A 24,420-nucleotide genomic window follows, 5' to 3' on the forward strand; every position below is an offset into this window, starting at 1 on the left:
GTCCAGTCTTGACAGGGATCCAGACAGGGATCCAGACTCTGGGACGAAAGAAGAATCCAAGATAAACGACCGCCTCCTCCAAAAGATGAAGGACTTTACAGCTCGGAAACACGTTTAACTTTCTTTTTTGTTTTCATTTGTGAAAAATGACCGCTAATATGTCCGTCAACCTCACCATTGACCACTGCAACGTCACCAGTCCGGTCACATATGAATTCCTGTCCTGGGTGATAATTGCAGAGTTCACGCTGGGTCTGCCTCTCAACCTGTCCGTCCTCTACATCTTCATCTTCAGGTACGACGTTGTTTTTGCTGTTGGCTATTTTTTGCACAACATTGGAAGTGGACACAGGTCCAGAACAGAGACAGCAGGAGAGGTCACAGAGTGTTAAACATCCTGTTTGGATCTTTATCTCTCTCACAGCGTTGTCGTCATCGGTTTATCATTGCTGCGTCTCTCCAGGATCCAGGAGAGAGGGGAAAAACAACACTCGAGTTAACATTTACGTTGTAAATTATTCATCCGACCGAGTGGGGCGACGTGTTAATTTTCTACCAGAGGACACGACTATTTGTTACATGTTTACTGTTATTTCCTCTGCAGTTAGGGTTTCTGTAATCTGGATCTGGATCCTCCTCCTCTAGTCTGAGACATCAATCTGATTTCTCAACCGTCGCCACACAAGTGTCTTTGTGTGGTTCGGGTGACACATCAAACTGACCACAGCCGACATTAATTTGCTACATTTCTTAAGGTCAATTACTCAATTAGAAGTTATTTCTATCACACGTACACAAACAGCTCAAGGTTGAAAAAAACCTCAATTATCAGTGATGAAGAAACACTTTAAACTAACAAAAACTCCAGATATCAGCAGGAAAAGAAAGGGAAAAATTGAATGTAAGAGGACGAATAACGCTTTTTTTCAGTCTTGAGGCAACTTTAGTGACACTTAAAGCAGCAATAATGCAAACAAAATAAGAGAAAACAACTATAAAACAATATAATAGATTAATAAATCTAATTCCTCATGGACTTAATAGTGAATATAGTCTAAAAAGGTGAGTAAGGGTTATAACTGTGCTGACAAAACAATAAAACAAAGTTTTCCTGATTCTAGAAACTCACAAAAGTATAGCTGTTGAACTGCTGACTCATCATTCCCAACTAATTAGTGGTACTGTAAATTTCAAGCGGTAAATACAGTAAATAAATAACACTAATAATGAGGACAGACCAGAGAAGTAAAATTATATGTATGTGGTGAGTTACTTTACGAGTAAATGATTCATTCAAACTGATAAATGAACAGAATAAATGCGAAAGTGGATCAAATATTATTAAAAATGAGAGAAAATTCTGTTATAAGTGGATGAAAATGGTGAGTGAAGTGGTCAAACCAAGTAAAAAAGTAAAAAAACAACAGTTTTTACTGTAACGTCAGCGTTTGCCCTTTGACCTGCGCGTCCTCTCTCTCTCTCTCTGTTACACCGGGTTAAAAAATAGCTGATTGTGCAGTTTAGTTAGAGCCACAAGCTATGTGACGTTTAACCTGCAGGTGTGTCGTTAAATGTCAAACTGCATTGTTCATTGTTTATTTTTTGGAGAAAATATTGTCCGAAATGGTGCGAATTTATGATTTTAATGGTGATAAAAAAATGTTGTTGATTTTAAACTCATTCGTGCGAGTTTAAAAAGCGTGCAAGAGTATCTTGTCATGTACATATATACCACACAGTCTACCTTATTTTACATTTATTACATTTTTTATGTCTATTTTTAAACACATTTTATTATCAAAATATCAGTAAACTAACTTAAATGTATTATTAACTCTTTTTAAACACTGTTTTAAACACTGTCTTCCACTGATAAATAAGACAAAAGTATTTATATTTAGGGCAAACTGGAGTTAAAGGGACAGTAGGTTGCCTCAGTCGCCCGCGTTTTCTAACAACATAAACGTGCACATTCCTCTGTGAACACTGCTGTTGTGTCATAATTTAGTAAATGAATGAGTGAGGAAACGTTTGGTGATGAAATGTGAAGATAAGATCACGGTCCTTTTAAGTTTCAGAATCAACAATCATCTCCTCTGTGAATCTCTGCCTCTTTAGATTCAAGTTCTGGAAAAACAAAAGCATCTTCCTCTTCAACATCGTGGTCGCCGACTTCCTGCTGGTGGCCTGCCTCCCCGCCAAGGCCTACCACTACCAGCACGGGGTGCGGCGCAGCTCGGACAAGCTCATGTGCAAGACGCTGCTCTTCATGCTGTTCCTGAACCGCGGCGCCAGCATCGCCTTCCTCATCACGCTGTCGCTCGACCGCTACTTCAACGTGGTGCACCTCGGGCGGAGGAACTTTGTCCGGGTGCTGAAGAAGTCTCCGCAGATCTCCATCCTCATCTGGCTGCTGCTGCTGCCGCTCACCGTGCCCACCCTGGTGCGCACGTTCGAGTGCTGCAACAGCCACGGCCGACGCGTCGAGACGGCGTACCACGACGTGACGGACACATTCAGAGAGGTAAGTGGGGGGGAAAGAACTTCCGACCATCTAATCTGAGCGAATGTTACTCGACCTGCCGTCAGTCGTATAGTATAAGAGTACCTAAAAGGCGTACTTGAGTAAAAGTTTTCTACCAGAAAATGACTTTGGTAGAAGTTGAAGTCACTAATATTTTTAATAATATTTATGATATTACGGCTGGATAACACGTTGACTACTTTAAAATGTCCGATGGCGATTGTAGGATGTACATTTTGAACTGGAACAGGTTAGAGTTTGAATTATCATCTACGACGGAACTCTAAAGTTACATTAATGTTATTAAAAGTCTTGTATAAGTACCTCAAAGGGATACTTGTCAAAGTCTGACAGACAACTTTAAAATGTCAAATGGCGATTGTAGGATGGATATTTTGAACTTGAAGTTTGAATTATCATCTATGACTGAAGAACAGTCTTGTATAAAGTACCTTGAAGGGGTTCTTGAGTTAGCAGAAAATGACTTTTGGTAGAAGTTGAAGTCACTTTTTTATGATATTGCTGAAGTAAAAGTCTGCTGGACTACTTTAAAATGTCCGATGGCGATGGTAGGATGGATATTATGAACTGTGACAGGTTTAGAGTTTGAATTATCGTTACAATAATGTTAATAACAGTCTTTTATAAAGTCCCTAAAAGGGATACTTGAGTAAAAGTACAAGTATCTTACCAGGAACATGACTTTGGTCGAAGTTGAGGTCACTTTTTTTATAATATTACTTAAGTAAAAGTCTTAAAGTAGATGTGACATTTAATGTACTTACGTTCTAGAAGTAAAAGTATTAAAAGAAGTGTGGAGTTAGGATTAAACTCATTCCCGGAGTTATCAAACAATAATGGATCCAATAATATGGAAAACAGACACATCTGGAGTAGGAAAAGAAGCTTTCAGAGGACAGGAGACAGTGTTCATGATATGTGTCTATATAAACTGACTGTTACAGAGTGAGGGAAATCAGATTAATCACTAAAGCTCAGTTCTGTAACCACTGAGTGTACGAGGAGCTAATGACGGACGAAGTGGAGCAACATTACTGAAAATCATTGGGTGCAGTGTAGAGTCAACAGTCCAATCAGTCAGGAAATCAATGAAGAAGCAAGATACAGTTGCGGTGCCCAATTTAAAACATGCTGCCTTTTAGGGCAGCCCATGGCCAAGTGGAAAGGGAACTTGGCTTGTGACCTGAGGGTTGCTGGTTCCAGTCCAGTAACCAGGTAAAAAAAAATGGCTGGGGTACCCCTGTGCATGGTACCCAACCCCCATTGCTCCTGGGGCGCTGCTCAGTGGTTGCTCGCTGCTCCTAATTCTAGGAAGGTTTCTAGTAGAGGATGGGTTAAATGCAGAGAAGGAATTTCACTTAAAGGACTAATTTAATTTTATCCTTGCTGACAGAAAACAGAGAGTGACAGCCAGGCGCTCGGCTTCACTCATTGGCGTGCTGTGTATGCCACAGCACGGGGTGTGCCACTCCACACCAATAAGGAATATTCCCAAATAAAATGACGGCTTTAGTTGTCTTACATTCCACCGCCACAAAATCTGCTTGCATTTCAAAAATAAAATGCAAAATAAAATAACCTCTTCAATCATGGCCACTTTGGTATTTGGCAACTCTACACTGTCCCCAATGATTTCCTTCTCCAACTGGGTACTTGGCAAGCTGGTACCTCTAGAGGAAGTATCGCATACACGCAACAAGAAACGCAAAACAAGCACATTGTTGTTGGTCTTAGAAAAGAAATACCTGCTCAGACGTTTCACCATTGTTGTTTCTCAAATAAGCACACAAGATAAAACTATTGTCTGGACCCGGATTGTTTGTCTGAAAATGTCGTTTTCAAACAAAAATGAAAGCTAGTAATGACCCAAACTTATTCCCCCTTTTTGTCTCTCCTTAAGATAGTCTTCTTCACCCAGATCATCATCCCCTTCATCATCCTCGTCTACTGCACGATTCGCATCGTCAACCGGCTGAGGAAGAAAACCGTCGGGGAGAAAACCAAACTGAGGCGAGCCGTGTGGGTGGTCCTGTCCGTCGTGGTCGTCTTCTCCATCTGCTTCCTGCCGTGCACGGTGGCCCGAGCCGTGCTGCTGGTCGTCAGGCTGAAGGACTGGCAGGACACGGAGGACGTGGTGGTGCAGATCTACGACAGCCTCATGGTCCTGTCGTACACCGACTGTCTGATGGACCCACTGGTGTACTGTTTCTGTAACTCGGGCTTTAAAGACGCTTACATAGCCGCCTTCTGTCCCACGTTCCTCCAGAAGAAACTGCAGAAGTACAACCTTGGCCCGCCAGCGGCTACAACAACCACGATCACGTCTGGAACAAAGAGCAGCTCTTTGCCAATGCTGGACAAGTAACAAGTTACACATTCTTCTTCTCAGTCTACGATTGAAACTTAAGCCAAGGAAGAATGAACGAGTCCGTCACACGAAACGGGTTCACACGCGCGCGCACACACACACAGTGTATTCAGGGACTGAAGCAGATCGCACTGCTGACAATTAAGATCATCCAATAATCCTTAAGTCAAGGGCTAACATGTTCACATCTGGTGTGGTTTTGTCTTGTTGTGGTCCAAACTTTTCACTCTGCAGGAGCCAAAGAAGTCCGTCAACGGGTCAGCATCCAAGGGATTGTCTAATTCCACACCTGGCTTGGTCCCCAACTATGATTTCTTGGATGTTTTCAACCATTCGACTCATCAAGGACATCTCCTGTTGTATATATAGCTATTTGAAATTCCTTACAGTTCTAACAGATATTTGGCTTTTTTTCTGCTACTAAACACCTTTGAAATTGACAGAGACTGACACCACATCCAAGTCCAGAGAACACACAATTTAAGTTCTTTAAATAATCCTTAGTCAGAAGCCAAAAAGTACGTCCAACTGTCCAAATCTTTCACTCTGCAGAAGCACAAATTTGTTGAATTTTTACAGGATCCACACTATTACATCTCCTGCTATACGTACTATATATAGCTAGTTGAAAGTCTTCACAGTTTTCAAAAATATTTGGCTTTATCTGCAATATTCCCCCCCAATGAAATTGATGGAGATTGACACCACCTCCTTCTCAGATTAAGTCCAGACTACCAAATGATTCAAGTTCTTTAAAGAAGCGTTTTTTGCCTTGTTACAAGTCAGTTAACGGGTCAGTGTCCATTCAATCATTCCATACCCAACTTGCTCCCAGAGTTCTTGACCGATTTCATCCATTCAAGATATCTTCTATAATATATACAGCAATTTGAAATTGGGACCACCCATACTCAAATTTAGACTACCAAAGACTGAGGTTCTTTTTTGGGTTTCTTTGTCGCTGCCTGTGAATTGAAGCTATTCTATATTTGTACTGGTGCTAAAGACACTTTCCAGAGAGGGCACTTATTTTATTTTTGTCTTTTCCAAACTTTGTGTGAAAGACTTTTGCCAGATAATATGCTGTAAATAAATTAGCTCGACAAAATGTTAGAAACTTTTTAACCGTTTATGATTCTATCACCTGCTAATTTCTGCCAGTGAGTTGAAAGAAGTCGGATTTAAAAAAAAAGAAGTCATCATCTTTAGAAGAAGAAGTCACTGCGTTGTACGGAGTTCGTGGCACCCCCAACCCAACCCCCAAGGATAGGTTGGGGGTGTTTCCCCCACTTTAGCATTTATTATTTATTATTATCATAAACATTTGTTTGTTTGTTTTCATGCACAAATAAAGAAACAAATGGCATTAAAGTGACGCAGTTTATAAAGGAATAAATTGTTTCAATGTTTTATAATTTTGTACTTGAATAAAATGAGCAAGACAAATAAAAAGATTCCCGATTTAAAACCACAATTAACTTCTTTCTACAACTTTCTTAAGCAAAAATCTGTGTTTAATGATTTTGACATTTATTGCAATGAATTTTTACCCATGACAACCCTGGTATCTTGCCGTTTTGTCTTCATTTCCTGTGTGTAACTAATATAGATGTAGTCCAATTAAACTGAAATTGCCATTTTTGTTTTAAAATAATCTGCAAATTATTTCAAATTTATTTAATTTTTTTTTTGTCTGAGGAACTTGATAAATGTTGCCAAGTCAGGAAAATGTACACACTTTTCCATCCAAAAGTGATGACCTGTGTCACGTTTTTAATATTTAGTTCATAAATTATTTTCATTGTAAATCCTGTACATTAGATTTGTTCAATAACTGGTTACTGGATTGAAGACATTTGTTTGTATAAGTTGTTGTCATTAAACAGTAAGATGGTAAGACGGAGTATAAGGGCAACATTTCACAGACTTCAAGAACAGTCGTAAATTTACGAGAATAAAGTCATAAATTTACGAGAATAGAGTCGTAATATTCTACCCTGTTGTTGTTGAACAGGAGAGTTGTTAAAATAATCTTGTAAATTAGGACTTTTCTCAATGTGGCCCTAATACATCGTAAAATGGAGCCAAAACAACATTAAAAAAAAAAAATCAGCATCAGTCGTAGAAAAGCACAAATTGGTCGACCTCTAAACTAAATGATGTTCTCATCCCGTTAAAAAAAAGAATATAAATGTTTAAAAGCTTTAAGTGTTTTTCAAACTTTCATCCACACATCATTGCACTGTGATGTTGAGACACTGACACTGAAGGTTCCTGTTTATGCCGACAGTAAACATGTGATGATATCGTGAACACAAATGTTTTGAACTGGGCTAAACTTTTCCCCACTGTTCTATAAACAAACTCAACAACAACCAAAACCATCACCCTCTGTTTTTTTCCTTCTATTTCTATTTCCCCATTATAAGCGAGAGTATGTTCATTTTTAACTATTGAAATATTGACGGAGAACAAAACACAAAGAAGTGTCCAAGACAAGTTTGAAAAAAGTGAATTCAACTGCTGAAAAAAACCCTTACTTTACTTCTCGTCTCCGCTTAGGCCTGCTCTTCTGGTGTATACACACACAGACGCTCCCTCGGTCTGGTCTGATAGTTTTGCCTGTTTTCAGATAAAGAACACAGCTTTTTTTTATCTTCAAAACAGAGGCGGGAAAAAAAAATAACATTGTCGATGTCAATAAAACTGAGGCACTGCAGCTTTAAACCTTGGTTTGTGGTTTGATGTTAAATAAGGAACTCGTACTGAAGCTCCAGAATTAAAGAATCTCATTAACATCATTTAAAAAATAAATAAAGTCACCATAACCTGTACAAACATGGCATTGCGATATGGTAGGGTCATATTTAGACAACGTCATAAATAAAATCATTAGAGTATAATATAAAGACAATAAGTGTGTGAAATTGTTTGGTTCCCAGAACGTTAATTCATCACAACCTTCATACCTTAAGACAGCATTCATTAAATATAACTAATATTATTTATAAAGTAGACTTTTTAAATTATTTCTCCCTCTTTCTCTATCTTTTTAAAAAGTGTCCTTTTTGCAATAGTTTCTAATTCAAGTTCATCACACACCATTCAAAAAACTTACATACATCTAACGTTAAATAAGCACAAGGTATAGAATATAAAGTTAACACATCATTTATATATACATCATATTGTGTGTATATATATGTATATATATATATATATACACACACATATATGTATGTACAGTATGTATAAACATTTAAACAATTTTACAAAAGTCTCGAATTCAAGTTCAAAACAAACCGAACCCTGACATTTTAACGAACCGTTTTTCTGCCGTTAAATTTTATACACATACATAGATATTTAAAGATGCATTTGAGTGATTTAAAAAGAAAAACCGTATTAAAGTTCGTTATTACCTCGTGTCTTTGTTTGAGTTCCACAGTTGAAGGAAGTTTTCGTCTCCGCTGTTGCTACAGTTACTTCTTCTTTTATATAACTATTTCCGCTTCTTTTCTTCTTCTTCTTCTTCCGGGTGAGTTTCTTCAAATAAACGCGTTTATTTATCTTATTTTTCAACGTAACATATATTTGACGCGTTATTTGTTTAAATTAAACGAAGACGAAGTGAAAACATTAGCAAAATTACCCCCCCGACACTTTTACTGAGCACAGGTGTTAGCAGCTTCCATAGCTTATGGCACATTTCCGGTTTAGCCCTTCAAAATAAAATACTGTTGTAGTTCTTATGTATTGAGTTGAGGTTTTTATTTACGAAATATTGACATTTTTGGATACATTTGGCCCAAAACAATGTGTTGTTAAACTGATCTCATTAGTTCAGAACTTTATTTTTATTTTCTTTAATGAAAATTCATCCAATTAACACAGAAAAACATCAGTATCTCACTACTAATTTGACTTAATCTATTAATTCTCATTCATTTATTCTGATAATATTCTCCAGTCTGACATGCAGCTCTCAGATATATTGAAACCTTTCACATTTAATCCTTTGTTTTTCATATAAAAACAACATTTATGATAATGACACAGGTTTGGAACATTAAGAGTATCTGTATTTCAGTTAAGGTTATAACATTTTGACCTTACCTTTTGAGCGTTTGGAGAAGTCGTTTGTAATTTGTAAAGATAACCACAAGGTGGCAGCATAATCAAGCAAACTAATCACAGACGGCTGCAGCGACAGCCCGGAGGGTTTTATAAAAGAGCTTTTTTCTGAGATTAATTAGTAACTTAAATTTGATACCAGTGATTAATAATAGTTATTGACGCGTTACCGTCAGAGAGGAAACACTTAACTTAACTCCTAAACTCTTTTCTGATAAGAGTTTTAAACATTTAACTTGAAGTGAAAATGTAAAAATATCAAATTGATGTCGTGTTTGATCAGATTTGGCTGTTAAATGGTGGTTGAGCCTTGGTCCTGGTCCAGGTCTTGGTCCTGGACCTGGTCCTGCAGTCAGAAGCATGTTGATTCAAGGTGGGGCTCTGTCATCTCCACAGTGACTGATCTCTTTTCCTCTCCACAGCTTCATGAAGGTGATGCCAGGATTTGGAGAATCTGGTGCCAAACACACAGACTCCTCCCCATTTTCATCGCGTGTGAATGTCAAAATAAAAGAAAACACAAACAAGTTTTTAACTTTTAATTTTTAACGTTTTTAAACGTCCAGTTTAATCTCCAGGTTACAAAGATAGTGGAAAGAAAACAAAAAAAAACAAGGAAAAGAAACAGCTTCATGTAGAGGTCGACTGATGCAGGTTTGTCCGCCGACAATTGATTTTGTACAGTTTCTTTTTTTTTTCCTCCTTTGATAAAAAAACCCAAAAACAAATGAATGAATTGCTAAACTTCAGTAACTTCCTTTTATGTTTTGAGTAAAAAATAAAGCTTAACTGACTTCAGTGCATTAAAGGTCCAGTACGCAGATATACTTATACGATTCAAATTCCTGAGGTTAAAAAGTCAGAATCCTGTGATTTAAGTCAGAATCCTGAGATTTAAACCAAAATCCTGAGACTTAAATTGAAACCCTGAAATTAAAAAATCAGAATCCTGAAATTTAAATCATAACTCTGAGATTAAAAAGTCAGAATCCTGAGATTAAAAAATCAGAAGTCTGAGATTTAAGTAAGAATTCTTGAATTCTTGTAAATCACATCTTCAGACTTTACCATTTTTTCTTTTTCTGTCGTTGAGTCAAATTTATGATCGAAGTTTTGGTTCATAAAAATTTGCCAACACCAACTTTGAATTTTGACGTATTTCACAAATTATTTTTGCTCAGGCGTGTTTATGTAGTATTCATATCATCTGTAGGTTGTGACACTGTATATTCTTATAACCTCTCTCTCTCTATGTATATATGTATGAATATATATATATATATTTAACCTAAAAGCATCATCAATGCTGTGTTAACAGGATTAACAGGCAGTGAAATCAGTCGTACATGAAATCAGTCGTACATTTGTTAAATCAGCTGATTCTTTGATTTAGAATGTGAATTACGATAAATGTTTGGCAGTTTGACAGAGAAGAACCTGAACACACAAACTAGCCTCAGTTGATTACGTTTTTTTCTGACCACGCCAGTTGACGGGTCAGAGGTCGCGGGTTCCTCTCGGACCTCATCGACTCATTTTTTACGACTTCTTCTTGATTCCTATTGGACAGGAGACTCCGGTCCCTTTCAGGCTACAGTATCCGTGGGGGTTCTTGCTCAGGTACTGCTGGTGATCGTCCTCGGCGTAATAGAACGGCTGAGCTTCTGCGATCTCCGTGGTGATTGGACCATATCCTTCGCCGGTGAGAACCTGGAAGAAGCAACCACCAGGAGACGCGTGAGTGAATAAATGAATGAATATCACAGACTGTTTATGGAGAGTTAAAGGCACAGTGTGTAATATTTTAGAAAACATACTAGCAGAAATTGCTTAATACTACTGATGAGTATGTTTGTATCAGTGCATAATTCCTTCAAAATAAAGCTCATTTAGTTTTCGTAGCCTGAGAATAAGCCTTTCATATGTACTTTAGGCGAGGGCCTTGCTTTACAGAAGCGGCCATCTTGAAATGCCAGGAACTATAACCTGTATGATATCACAAACTGAAGTTTATACCAATATTGATATTCGTCCGATGTGGTCATTTTAGACCACTTATGAACATATGAACACATTTATGCTGAGTCATCTCAAAGAAGACAAAATGCTTTTTCACGCGACATATTGGATTTTTTTTTATTGTATCGGATTTGACATTTTTATCCGTGCGATATCAAATATAAAAATCTACGTAGTAATCCCATTTAAAAAAGTGAGGCCCAGGAAGTATAGAAAATAGCTGATGGCCACTGTTTGCTGAAATAGCTCAATTTAAAGTTGCAAATCTCACAGCTTAAAAACAGCCATCCATCGGTTACCACTCGCGTGTGTCTGATGACAACGCTAACGTGTAGGCGCGAACAACTGAGGCTAACGGGAGTTTCATCGGACGAAAACACATACAAGTTATTTTTCTCGCTTCTTTGCGTAGATTTTTTGTCAAGGTCAAAGTTTTCATTTAAAAACATAGAAAAACAACCCCTTGCCCAAAGCGCTTTCACATGCTTAAATAAAGTTAAAGGAAGTGATAAAAATACATCAAAATAGTCACCAAATAAAAACGAGTAAAAAAATAGCACATAAAAACTAAATAATCGTTAGTTTCAGTCTTCCAGAACAGGAAACAGATAACCATTGTAAGTGTCAGTCATTCCGCAGAACTTAAAGGAGCAATATGTAAGAAATTCACTGTATTAAGTCATATAATTTAATACGTCACCAGAGGAGAAACATGTTAAAATAGAAATATTGTTCTGAGACGGTTTATTCCCACTTTAAATTTTAATTTACGGCTGTTTTTAATGTTTATGTTTTGGCTCCGGCCGACAGGAAATGTCGAGTCTCTCGAGAAGAAACATTAGCAGTACTTGTTTTAAACACTAGGAGCACACATCTTATCTCTGTATCACATGATTAAATAAAAAAAAAGAAATACCCAACATGAAAGTTGTGTGTGTGTGTGTGTGTGTGTGTTTATTTACCCACATGCCATCTGGCTGAGTCATTTTTATCACAGAGAGGAGAGGAAGTGTCTTCTTGTGTGTGAAGTGTGTGTGTTGTGTTGTACCACCTGACCAGGAGTATCACACTTTTTATCTTCTGCCGCCTCAGTCAGGTGGTAGCTAGCGGTAAAGCTAACAGGTGAGTCAGCAGATTTGCCCCCCGTTACTTCTCCATTTATGGGACCTGAGATGTTTCCACGCGCTGCTTATTCTGATGCTTTGTTGTCGCGTTTTTAGCTTCTGTCGTCCATTTTTAAAAGCAAACCGACATTAACGTCACAGTCTTAAATGTACGGTAGGGTGGGAGCTACAACTTTTTTTTCTGTATTGCTTGAAATCCTCTTCACACCCCGATTGTAACCCGCACTAATCGTACATGCTCAGTAGACAACGCCAGAGCTTATGCTAGCTAGCTAGAGAAAGTTGCAGCAATGTTAGAGCTTCAAACTGTTTACAGCAGCCAGCCACCAGGGGGCAATCAAGATGGTTTGCCTTTACATTTGGAAGCTGCTATATCGGCCGTCTTCTTGTTAAGTGTACGCTTTTTAGATAAATACGTCTGTCGACGAGTCAACAAATCACAGCCGATGTAAATATGATATTAATGGGTTTATTCTTCTTAAATGGTTTGCGATTTTCCCCGCACTGAACTCCTCCAGGGAACAATAAAAACTCTTCTGTTTATTTTTAGTCGGAGGAAAAAAACAAAAAACAAGCCCATCAGGCCTGAAGCTGTGATGGGTAATTTCACACGTTGGTGCGTCTAATAGTCGCCGAGAGTTAATAGTTAGAAAAACAATTTGAACTCCGACTGACGTCAGCGGGCGGAAGTTGTTAGAGAGCGAGCGTGTGTCAGCAAACGAGTCCGGAGGGTCCCCCGCGCTTTTAACGCACACTAAAAAAACCAGACGAGACCAAAGAGACACAGAAGGTCCATCTCTTTTTTTTTTTTTTTTAATGGACGGAGCGCTCGCTCACTCGCTCCCCGCTGTTTGATTCATCAGCGCCGGTGAAGATTTCCCACCATGACTGTACTGACACCACAATTTAATCTGAGTAAGTAGTGCAGGGGTACAACACAGCAGTTAGTCAGAGTGGGATTCTCTTTTCTGTTGAAGCTGCACTTTGTGACTCAGGCTGCTTTATTTCTTATATTTAAATGAATGTCTGTAGACACACAAAGAGTCGGGAGAGAAAAGAGAGGGTAAAATAAAATATCATTTTTGTTGATTTAAACTACGTTCAGACATTGTCCAAAGGGGATTTACTTTTAGTCGGAACACAAATACTCCAAAAAGTCACTTCTAAAATTCTGAAACCAGCCCTTTCAGACAATTTCCTTGACTTAATCTGGAATAATTTGTGTCTGAAGTTTGTTCTAATTTATTTTTACAAATAAAAAAGCTGCTTCACCATATTTTATATTAACCATAAGTATTTTAATCTCTGTGGGTGTTTTATACGACTGAAGTTCATTCTCAGAAAGACATTTTTAAAAAGTGAGGACATTTTCAGAAAGCGAGGACATTTGTAAAAAGCGAGGACATTGTCAGAAAGTGAGGACATTGTCAGAAAGCGAGGACATTTTCAGAAAGCGAGGACATTTTAAAAGTGAGGACATTGTCAGAAAGCGGACATTTTTAAAAGCGAGGACATTTTAAAAAGCCAGGACATTTTCAGAAGCGGACATTTGTAAAAGCGAGGACATTGTCAGAAAGTGAGGACATTGTCAGAAAGCGGTAGGACATTTTAAAAAGTGGACATTGTGACATTTTCAGAAAGCGAGGACATTTTTTTTAAAAGTGAGGACATTGTCAGAAAGCGAGGACATTTTTAAAAAGCCAGGACATTTTCAGAAAGCGAGGACATTTTCAGAAAGTGAGGATATTTTCAAAAAGCGAGGACATTTTCAGAAAGTGAGGACATTTTCAGAAATGTGACAGAATGTCCATCATTGTTTGAAAGCGCTAGTTATCACAGGACATTTTTACTCCAAATGAGGACAGAAGAGTTGTCCGTGTTAACGCAGTTATTTCTCTAGTTCCGTCTATGTCCTTATGTTGCATGTGGACACATCCTGTGTTTTACTATACATAATGTAGTTTACACACCGTCGTTTTCTCTTCGACAACATTCGCTACACAAAATATTTCCACAACGGTGATTTCGGACAAGTGGGAGGGGGTTCAAGTTTGTGTGGATGTATTGCCCAAATCAGCAGTTGCCATGGTTACTATAAGCTGGCAACAGCTTCGGGTTAGCAGGAGGAGCTAACGTGTAGTCATGCTACAATGGCCTACAACACTGGGGGCGTGGTTAAATCCTCAATTCTGCCTTTGCTTTCAAAGGTCAAGAGTCTCGTGAGGTTTGGTACTGGTGTGAATTTTGTTATGTTTCCTAAATCGTTCTCATTTTTGTTCTGATTTTGATTTTTTTAAACATACTTATGTAAACACAACTGATAAAGAAAGTCAATAATAATAAAAAAAAAAGAAGCTACACATTCCAACTTCAGCCGCCACTGACTGACACTGGAAAAGAGAAATTGGGACGCGACTCAACGAAAGCTTCGATCTGAAAAACAAAAAAACAAACGTCCTGTGATGCAACGAGAACATCAACCACAGAAGAAACAATCACGCTGCATCTGACTCACACACACACACACACACACACACACACACACACACACAGACGCAGAGGTTTTTCTTTGAGGTTTCGACAGAAGGCGGTGTCAAACGTGCGGCCCGCAGGATGAATTTGTGAACGTTAATGCTAGACACCTGTGACTAAATATTTTGTAGATCCACTGTGATCTGTAGATTGTAATGCATTTGTGTACATGGTAAACATCATATTGTTGAAATTGCATTTTTTGTCAAGACATTTCAGGTTGTTCATCATTTGCTTTGTGAAAAGATACTTTATTGAATGTTAAGCTAATGCTAATGCTAAGGGACAAATTTGGAGTTCTTGTTGTTGATGTTGTTCAATTCAATTCCCTTTTTTCTTTGTATAGCGCCAAATCACAACATCCATTATCTCAAGGCTCAGTACGTGGACAACTTTATCGAGAGCAGAGAAACAACAGCAGTTCCCACAACGAGCAAACACTCGAGGCATCAGTGGAGAGAGAGAAGAAACTCCCTAAATCACTGACAGAACAAGGCTCAAAGATGTGCGGCCACGTGCCAAGACAGGTTGTGGTGAAAGGAAAAATGGGGGACAGAGGAGAGGTGAGGTAGAGACAGAAGAGTAAACTAAATTGGTTTAGTTTACTCTTTCCACCCCTTCTAACCCTTAGAGTAAAATCAATTACTAAATTAATCGTCAACTATTTTGATAACCCATTCATTGGTTTGAGGTTTTATTTTTCAGCTTCTTAAATTTTCTGGTTTATTTGCTCCATGTAACAAAGAAAATCTTTCAAACTGAATTAGTCTCCTTTCTTTGAAAATAATCGTTGGTTGCAGGCCTAGATTAAAATTGGGTGAATCCAAGCATGGTTCTGGTTCTTGCTTTATTGAAAATGTGTTGTCAACATTGAATGTTTTTAATAAAAACAAGCGTGGAATCCCACGTATTGGGCTTGCGAGGTCGTCCGATTTGAGACTCACAAACTGTCCGACTTCTGTCCGACACCAGTGAGGCTCATTTTTCCTCGGACAATCAGAGCCTTTTGTCCGTATAAGGAACGTTTGACGACGGACGAAACGGAGCAATAGCACCGGAAATTGTAGGGGCAAAGACACAGAGTTTCCTGCTCACTCTACATTTTATATACTAACAAATGTTTGTTAGTAGCCGCATCTTACACCCATGAAGCCCCAAAATGGCTGCATTCTCCATCCTCACACCGGTGTAACGGCATCCCCGCAAACATCCCCGGCTTCTGCAGCTATAAATGCATAATTCACATCCATTAATTTGCATGTCAGAGAAGTAGATTGCTCATTTGGAATGCAAATACCTCCGACTGCTGCTCTCTGGTAAAGGAAGGGAGAAAAAACGTGAACAACACTGATAAGCACCCACGAGACACGGGGAGGAATGGAGGAAATAGAAATAGAAATGGAGGGGGGGAGAGAAGAAGGTGAAGCTGCCATGTTTTAAAAGTGCCGGGGAGGGTTTTCACACACAAAGAAGGAAGAGAGAGAGAGAAGAAATAAAAAAGAAAAGAAAAAAAAGCAGCTGTTTCTGGTTTTTAGGAGGAGAAAAAAAAGAGAGAGAGAGAGAGAGGGGTGCATCATCAGAGAATAGAGATGCCAGAACAATGAGTACACACTGCTTTAGCACCCATACATGCACCCACTGAGCGAGCACACACTATTACATAAAACACACACACACACACACACACACACACACACCATTACCACTTCCATCTGCCGCTTTAGATGCAGTGCACACCCTAATGATGGGTAGGAGGCAGGAGAAGAAAAGGGAGGCTCCTTTCATGCTGCAGACAAACCAGCAGCCGCCTGTAAGGTAATTATCTGCAGTGCTGTTGTACTCACACACACACACACACTCATATATATATATATACACACACATGCACACGCACACACACACACACCAAATTCCCCAATCACTCTCCGTTTGAACAATACAATCAAGTCAGGTGGTGAAGTCAATACTCTGACACCAAATTAACCACATCACTCTCTGGTTTGTAAATCCTCCCTTCCTTTCCTTCCCTTCTTCCTCTTCCTCCCACTCCGTCCTCTGCTCCGTCTACATTTTTTATACGTTCAGTACGTGCGTGAACCGTGGCAGAATAAGCCAAGGTATTTAATTCATGAGGATGAGGGTCAGTCTGATAGGTGTGTCTTAGAAAAGAAAAAAAAACAACGACATCGTCCTGTGCGGCGAGATCGAGGGCGCACGAAATTATCGCCCGTTATTGGCTTTAATATGTATATTTATCGGATAAAGGCGAACACGCCAACATCCCCCAATTTGACTAATGGCGAAAAACCGCTCCTTTAATTCTAGGCTAGCGCCCTCTATGTTAATGTATTCTGCAAAACATTCATACAAATATGAAAAATATTATGTTCATTTCACAGAAACAGAAGAGACTAAACAAACGCTGCAGTATTACAGACTAGATGTTCATTTTAGAAATGTGATATGCAATATTTCAATGGTCATTGTTAACAGTTACAGAAGCGCGTCTCTTTCAGCGACATATCTGTCGCATTTCTACCGATATCTCTCACATTTCTAATCCGAACAAGGTGAAATTCGGCACCGCCAGCACCGGTGACCTCGGAAAGTCACTCGCCACAATTTGAAGCCCGTGAAGCGAACTGTTGGACAGTTATGCTATTGAGAGTCAGACGTTTCTCACATTTAAAAAGACAGATATTAGCTTAGACCTTGTTAGCAATACAAGTTGATGTCTTACGCAACGTTTTTTTTAGACACAAAAAGCGTAGCAACGCATCCACAAATAAAAAATGTACAAGTACGACTGATTTCATGTGGAATAAATACGACAGAAGTGCAGGTTTGTTGAGGTCGCTCCGACTTTCTACTACAACTGGAACGCACCGAGAGGCCCTGGAATTGGATCAAACCAAGAGTTGAACTAGAATAGGGGGGTGAGATGTGACTGTGATTCACATTTTCAGTGCATTTGGAAAGAAACAGAAGAAACAGATCGAGCCAATGTGAGGAAAAGCTTTTTAACAAACAACAACGCGGACTCCACCTGAGATTATTTGGGAGCCTGAAGTCATTCGTGCTTTAATGACGGGACCGTATTGTGCTGGCAGGAAGGGAGAGGCCACTGACATGATAAGTGAGGATGACAAGCGGGACGTTGAATCGCTCTATAACCACCGAGAATGTGGCCAGAAAAAAGTCGCCAATGTCCTCTGTCCACCTCTCCCGCCCCGGTTATTTTAGAAGCTTCGACTCCTCGTTTCTGATTCCATCTTGATCCGGTAACGATCGTCCACATTCTACACGGACCACAACATTAAGCCGCACAGCTTTGGCCGTGTTTGAAGGACGGAAGGGAGACAGGTCGGGTTAAATGAACGGAGGTGGACGCAGGACAAAGATGCGTTTAAGACAGAATTGTGTCCCCATTGTCACTAAAATGGCACGAGAAATGGGACAAAGATACAAGAGGAAGTCAAACCAAATACGAAGTTAAGAACATGAAGAAATGAGCCAAAATATGATGTGGACAAACCCGGAAGAGTCATTCTGTGTGTGTGTGTGTGTTGGACTGTGTGTTAGTTTTGCAACTAAAGCGATTTTCGTGGAGGACAGATTTAAGGCCCAGATGGTTTGGCATGGAGTGTGTTTGTTATAGGCCAACTGCTCACACACACACACACACACACACACACACAGATGGGAGAGGGTGGGGAGGCAATCGGAGAAAAAAAAAAACGAACGACGATGGAGGAAACAAAACCTGAGAGATTTTGATGATAAAGAGAGAGATGTGACGGTTTGAAGAATCAAATCTACTGCTCACACTTTAAAGACAGATAGAAACTGTTCTGGAGCATCTGTCAATCAAACAACACACACACACACACACACACACACACACACACACACACACACACACACAGAGCTGTGTCCACAGGCCTCTGCGGTAAAAACAAACAACGTTTCTTCTATAAGCATCTGTAGTCATTTGCATGTGAACTCATTTATAACTAATAATCCTAAAATAGCTCCAGACGAACAGCAACGGAAACACTGTAATAATGGAGCCACGACATTTACTCACGTTTCCTCTGAGGAGGAAAATGAACACACACACACACACACTTTAAGTTTGAAAACTAGATGTTTGGGGGTTTTTTTTGCGGATACTAATTGTTGATGAAATTGTTTATAGGAATTTGGACTCGAGATGCAGGTTCAGCAGGAAAAGCTCAGGCTTCACGAGAGGACGAAAGTAACGACACTTAATGAAGCCTCCATGTCCTCGTTTGCCATCAAATTTACCAGAAATCAGAATTGATTCAAATGTAAAATAATACCTGCCAAAGTTTGGGCTCTGACACTGACCCACAATGGGTCCTTCTTACCTACCTACCTCCCTATCGATCCACCTACCGACCTCCCACACATTCATTTTCTGACAGAAAAAGTCAGGCCGTGACTAAAACCATCTTTGACCTTTTCCTGTCTGTGGAAAACAGCAGTAATGTTTTACGACTGCATATCCACGAAGACAAAAAAAAGCACTTGAACCCAGGGATCGGGGCAGGGGGCAGGGGGCAGGGGGGAGGATTTTTTTTGGGTTCCGAGAGACGAATCCCGCTGAGAGGAAACTGAGAGAGAGAGAGATTTCGCTGACAAGGGGCAGAAATGCAGAGAGAACAAAACACAGCAGACTCCACCAGAATAGAGCAGGGAAGAATAAGAGTCCAACACAGTAACCTCTTCCTCGTCAGTTTCCATGGCAACAAGCCCTGTTGGTGGGATGGTGGTGCAGAAGTCTCAGCAGGAGAGAGAGTGAGAGAGAGGGAGGGAGTGTGTGTGTGTGTGTGAACATCTTTTGTGTCCTTGTGTGTGTGTGTGTGTGTGTGTGTGTGTGTGTACAGTATATGGTGAATAATGTTTCTTGCGCACAAAGACGAATCCATTTCATCTGCTGCTGCCATTAAAAGTGCTTTTGATAAAGAGTGAGGGTTGAGCAGCAGAGGGGGATGCTGGGAAATGTAGTCAGAGGAAAAACGTGGACAATGAGGAGAGAGAGAGAGAGAGAGAGTGTGGACGACACGCGCACCTTCTGGAATTCATCTTTGGAGGCCAGCGCTTCGTCCAGCTGCTGCTTTGTGAACGTGTAGATGACCGAGCGGTAACTCGTCCCGATGTCGTTCCCCTGACGCATCCCTGAACAAACACACACACACAAACACACACCAGCGTTAATCACGTGGACGAAAACGAGAATGAGCAGCAACAACGTTAAGATCACTTGGCTGCCGTGAATGAGATTCTGAGAAAACCACTCATTTTAAGCTCATTAAAGCAGGAATTAAAAGCCATATGAAGGGACTTGTGTGTAGATTACAGTGTCATCCGCATAGAAGTGGGTTTTAGCGTTTTACTATAACTCCTAGACCGTTTTTGATATCTAGAAAATTCAAAAAAACTATTGGAAAGCAGAGAAATAGAGCTTTGCGCTGATATGCTTGTCAGTGCCTCCGTGAAACGACCAATGTCCAATCACAGACGGAGCTTCTCAGTGCTGTAATTCCTAAATGCTTGAATGACTGTCAGACGTGGAAAGTGAAAGTTATCTTGAAAAAAGATACAGCCATGAAATCAAAATAAATCCAGGTGGCCTGATGATCGTGATGGCGGCTAATAGGGTTAAAATAAGTAGAAAATAAGATGGGTCCCAAAACAGAACCTCGGGGAACACCTTTTGTCATGTAAAGAAACGCAGATTTCTTTCCATAAAAGCAAAGCCAAGCGAAACATGAATTGACGTATTTCCAAATTTCACAAATTTTATCAGATTTTTTAAAAATGTGAGCACTATTTTTTATGTAGATGGTGATAATTGAAAAATATATCCTTTTCATCAGATTGCCCATAGGTTGTGCTGAAAGAAGGATATAAGACACTCTATGTAGCACATTCTTATAGTCTCTGTATAAAACCCATGAGATCAACTAAAACTAAAATGTGACTAAAACTAAATGGTGTTCAGTCACAAGGCTGAGAAAAGTAACACAAACACACACAGGCTTGAATATTTCTGCTGACGTGAAGGTGCTTTCATGGAGAGAACTTCACATCATCTAAAAACAACCGCTGGCACTTTTTCCAAAAATATGACTCGTCTTTCTTGGCAGAGCTGAACTCTTTTTCTCTGCTTTCTTTTCTCTGATCATTTCGTCACGTATCTCTTCATCGCTCCTGCGTCAGCTTCTTCTTCTTCTGTCAGCGGACACAATGTTTTTACCTGTGTGTGCGCGTGTGCGTGATCAATAAAAACACTTTGGTCCAAAGTGAACTATTTAGTTCCAGACATATTTTTAGGACGCAGAGAACATCTTCTGTGAGAGTGAAACATCTTCATGTTCTCAGCTGTAGACTTCACTCATCAGAAGCTCCGAACTTCCTGTTCTTTTTAGTGAGTGCGACGCTTTGAGACAAAACTGTGAGCGGCGTCATCACCTGAAACGTTACATGATTTCATCAGTGATGTAATGTAACACAGTACAAATACTTACTGTTACTGTACTAAAGTACAAACTTCACGTATCTGTACTTTACTTTTTTTATTTATATTTCTAGCAGCTTGTACCTTCACTACACTACATCTGTGTACTTTTACTCTACATTTCCTTAAATATTCGTGTACTTTTACTCCACATTTCCTTAAATATTCGTACACATTTACTCTACATTTCCTTAAATATTCGTGTACATTTACTCTACATTTACTTAAATATTCGTATACTTTTACTCTACATTTCCTTATATATTTCTGTACATTTACTCCACTGCATTACCTTAAATAATGGTGTACTTTTACTCTACAGTTACTTAAATATTCGTATACTTTTACTCTACATTTCCTTAAATAATCGTGTACTTTTACTCTACATTTACTTAAATATTCGTATACTTTTACTCTACATTTCCTTATATATTTCTGTACATTTACTCCACTGCATTACCTTAAATAATGGTGTACTTTTACCCTACATTTACTTAAATATTCGTATACTTTTACTCTACATTTCCTTATATATTTCTGTACTTTTACTCCACTGCATTACCTTAAATAATTGTGTACTTTTACTCTACAGTAAATGTCATATATTTTAAGACTTTTACTTAAGTAATATTATAAGTAAGTGACTTTCAGGTACTTTTACTCAAGTCTCCCTTCTCAAGACTAGATTTGACTACTTGTGTTCATATTTAATCAAATTTCAGCGATTCTCCCAGTGAGAAGCGAGCGTTCCTGCATGAACAGACCATTTATCTCGTTCTCCTAACGGTTTCTCCTTACAGCAGTGGTAAGAAACACATAAGTGGAGGTTAAACAATGATGATTTATGACGGTGCGGCAGAGTCTTGGCGCTGCTGCTACTGTAATATTTGTCTTACTCCATTCTAAATCACCCTAAAAGAGCCACCTCCTTCTCCGTGGCCTTCACTTCAGGCTGGGAATATTCAAAACCGCACGTATCGGACTTTTATTGTGTTACAGTTGAACTTTTATCACGTTTTATTGTTTTAGGTTTTGCACCTTTGTACTTTGTGAAGCTTTCCACATAAATTTGACTCGACTTGACCAGTGAAGTCTGGGTTGCCATTCAAAGAAACAAACATCCTGTTCTCCATCAGGGGTTTGACAGTTTACCAAGTGTTGGTGAGGCTGTACCTTGAGTCGGGTCGTGGTTTTCCCAGAAGACCTTGAGCAGGTCGGCGTAGCTGATCTTCTCTGGGTGGAAGACGACTCTCACCACCTCAGCGTGGCCTGTTTTACCTGCACACAACACATGCACATGGACAACATCATCGAGAGCAGAGAAACCCAACAGCTCACACAATGAGCAAGCACTAGGCATCGGGGAGAGAGAGCAGAAGGAAATCTCTGACAGAACCAGACTCAAATGTGCGGCCATCTGCCAAGACAGGTTGCAGTGAAAGGAGAAAATGGGGGACAGGAGAAAACCATGGAGACAGTCAACAGTATTTAACTGGTGCAAACATTTTTGTGTGGGGAATGGAAATCTTTTCAAAAATCTGCCTTTTTTTTTTAGACTTTTCTTCATTGATAATTCCTCAAAAGTCCTGCGGCTGTGATCGTACAAAGTTACTGTGTTATACAGTTCCAGCACTACATGGCACGACTCTATGCGGTTTGGGTTGTTTTACTATACTCAAAGTGTTTGGAGTTGCCATGTCCACGTGCTAGTGCTGACATGTGACGCGCTGGGATTTGGACTATGAAGTTCTTCCGTAATGACTATATTTCTCTGCTTTACGGCATCCATCCCTCCATCTTCTACTGCTCTATCCTCTACATGAGGGTCAGCTGAAAGGTGTGAGTCACACCCTAGACAGATCGCCAGTCCGTAGTTTTTGAATTTTCTCGATATCACAAACGGTCTAAAGGAGTTGCGGGAATGAGGAGCGCGCTTGCCAAATCCTGTCCAGCGACAGCAGGAATGGTAACAGACACAGTCACTGAACTGAAATACCACTGAACGTGATTTGGGCTCACGATCGCAGCGCTGACGCTAAATGCACCAGACTCCTCTGTTAAATGTTGAGATTTTAGACATTTCCTTTGCTAAATGTTGGCGATTAAAAAACATATTCAGGATTTTCCAGCCCTTTAACTGATCTACAGTTCGGCACCGTTGTGACTCTTCCAGTGACGACACTCCCGGACCAATCAGTGAAACAACCACCACCAGGCTGTGCCGTGCCGGAACTGTGTCGTGGAAGAGCGTCATAAGTTTGACCTTGAGTTGCTCAAAAAAGTTGAAACTGTAATAAACTGATGGAAACTAAACGACTGCTGATGAAGAGCGATGGATATAAAAACCTTGGAAGAATCAAATAAGACGACCTTGGTTCAAGAGCAAGCGGATAGTGAATTTAATTTAGTAATTTTTGGAATTCAGTCAAAATTAAAACACCCGGCTGTATATATATGTATAGATATATATATATGTAAAAAATAAATAAAATAAAAGGTACAGTCCTTGAAAAGCCCTTGTCATTTCAGGGCTAATTTGAATGTGAAGAAAATGATGACTCCTGCAGACGGAGAGATAGCAGCTGGTGTTGGTAATGAGCATGACCCATCACGCTGAACCTCATCTTTCCCCCCTTTCTCCTTCCACCCTTCCCTCTCTCTCTCTGTCTTATTACTTTTTTAATATCAGGAGTTATGGATTCCTGGTGTAGATATTGGCGAACAGAGACTAAAGCAGCGGTCGATATTAAATGAATGCCGCGCCGCCACGCTGATCTCGCAGGAATAAATTCATCTTGGGCTGAATGAGAAATAAAGTGATGGTTTTTAGAAGCGGAATAGAAAATAAAGCAGCGACAGTGGCGGCAGCAGGGATCTGCTGATCTGTATTAAAGGTTTTCTCTCGCAGCCTCCTCCTCGACTTGATCACTGATTGCTGGTGTTTCCTGTAATCACTGATGGACGAGGACTAGTCTAAACATTGGCGGACCCATCTAAAATAAAAGAGAGGAAAAAAAGATCAAATCGTGACCAAAAAATACAAACCAACCGAGGATTTGGAGAATCGCAAAGTCAAGGCAGCGTTTAGCGTTAATTTAGAATGTTGAACGTGACGAACTGACCTGCTTTCAAAATAAAAGCACTCAGAAACCAG

At 39.6% G+C, this 24,420-nt stretch overlaps 3 protein-coding genes across 6 annotated transcripts in view; 1 reads left to right on the top strand and 2 right to left on the bottom strand.

Moving 5' to 3' along the window:
• The window catches only part of LOC122783710, a 43,994-nt gene extending 35,394 nt beyond the window's left edge, over positions 1–8,600 (bottom strand). For all 4 annotated transcript variants that reach the window (XR_006362075.1, XR_006362073.1, XR_006362072.1 and 1 more), the window contains exons 1-2: positions 8,336–8,600; positions 7,454–7,535 (exon numbers count right to left, since the gene is read on the bottom strand). The gene's annotated coding sequence lies outside the window, so the exon portion shown is untranslated. The remainder of the gene's footprint in view (positions 1–7,453; positions 7,536–8,335) is intronic.
• LOC122783708 (12-(S)-hydroxy-5,8,10,14-eicosatetraenoic acid receptor-like) lies at positions 147–7,288 on the top strand. The gene is made up of 3 exons (XM_044048504.1): positions 147–295; positions 2,119–2,524; positions 4,446–7,288. Exons 1-3 carry the CDS (start codon positions 147–149, stop codon positions 4,908–4,910), a joined length of 1,020 nt encoding a protein of 339 aa, XP_043904439.1. The 3' UTR covers positions 4,911–7,288.
• A 997-nt stretch (positions 8,601–9,597) lies between the features above and the next one.
• msra (methionine sulfoxide reductase A) overlaps positions 9,598–24,420 on the bottom strand; it is a 33,025-nt gene continuing 18,202 nt past the window's right edge. Inside the window, exons 4-6 of the mRNA XM_044049299.1 lie at positions 22,440–22,544; positions 19,818–19,924; positions 9,598–10,757 (exon numbers count right to left, since the gene is read on the bottom strand). Coding sequence (XP_043905234.1) covers positions 10,587–10,757; positions 19,818–19,924; positions 22,440–22,544 — 383 coding nt within the window. The 3' untranslated portion in view covers positions 9,598–10,586. The remainder of the gene's footprint in view (positions 10,758–19,817; positions 19,925–22,439; positions 22,545–24,420) is intronic.

Source organism: Solea senegalensis, linkage group LG17 (genome assembly GCF_019176455.1).
Source record: "Solea senegalensis isolate Sse05_10M linkage group LG17, IFAPA_SoseM_1, whole genome shotgun sequence".
In the NCBI taxonomy this organism is placed as follows: Eukaryota; Metazoa; Chordata; class Actinopteri; order Pleuronectiformes; family Soleidae; genus Solea; species Solea senegalensis.

What these genes read in the sequence shown, in the direction of transcription:
- LOC122783708 (XM_044048504.1), top strand. Translation starts at nt 147, where the DNA reads ATGACCGCTAATATGTCCGTCAACCTCACCATTGACCACTGCAACGTC. An exon ending in CTCTACATCTTCATCTTCAG is followed by an intron (nt 296 to 2,118) that starts GTACGACGTTGT and finishes CTGCCTCTTTAG; the next exon opens with ATTCAAGTTCTGGAAAAACA. An exon ending in TGACGGACACATTCAGAGAG is followed by an intron (nt 2,525 to 4,445) that starts GTAAGTGGGGGG and finishes TCTCTCCTTAAG; the next exon opens with ATAGTCTTCTTCACCCAGAT.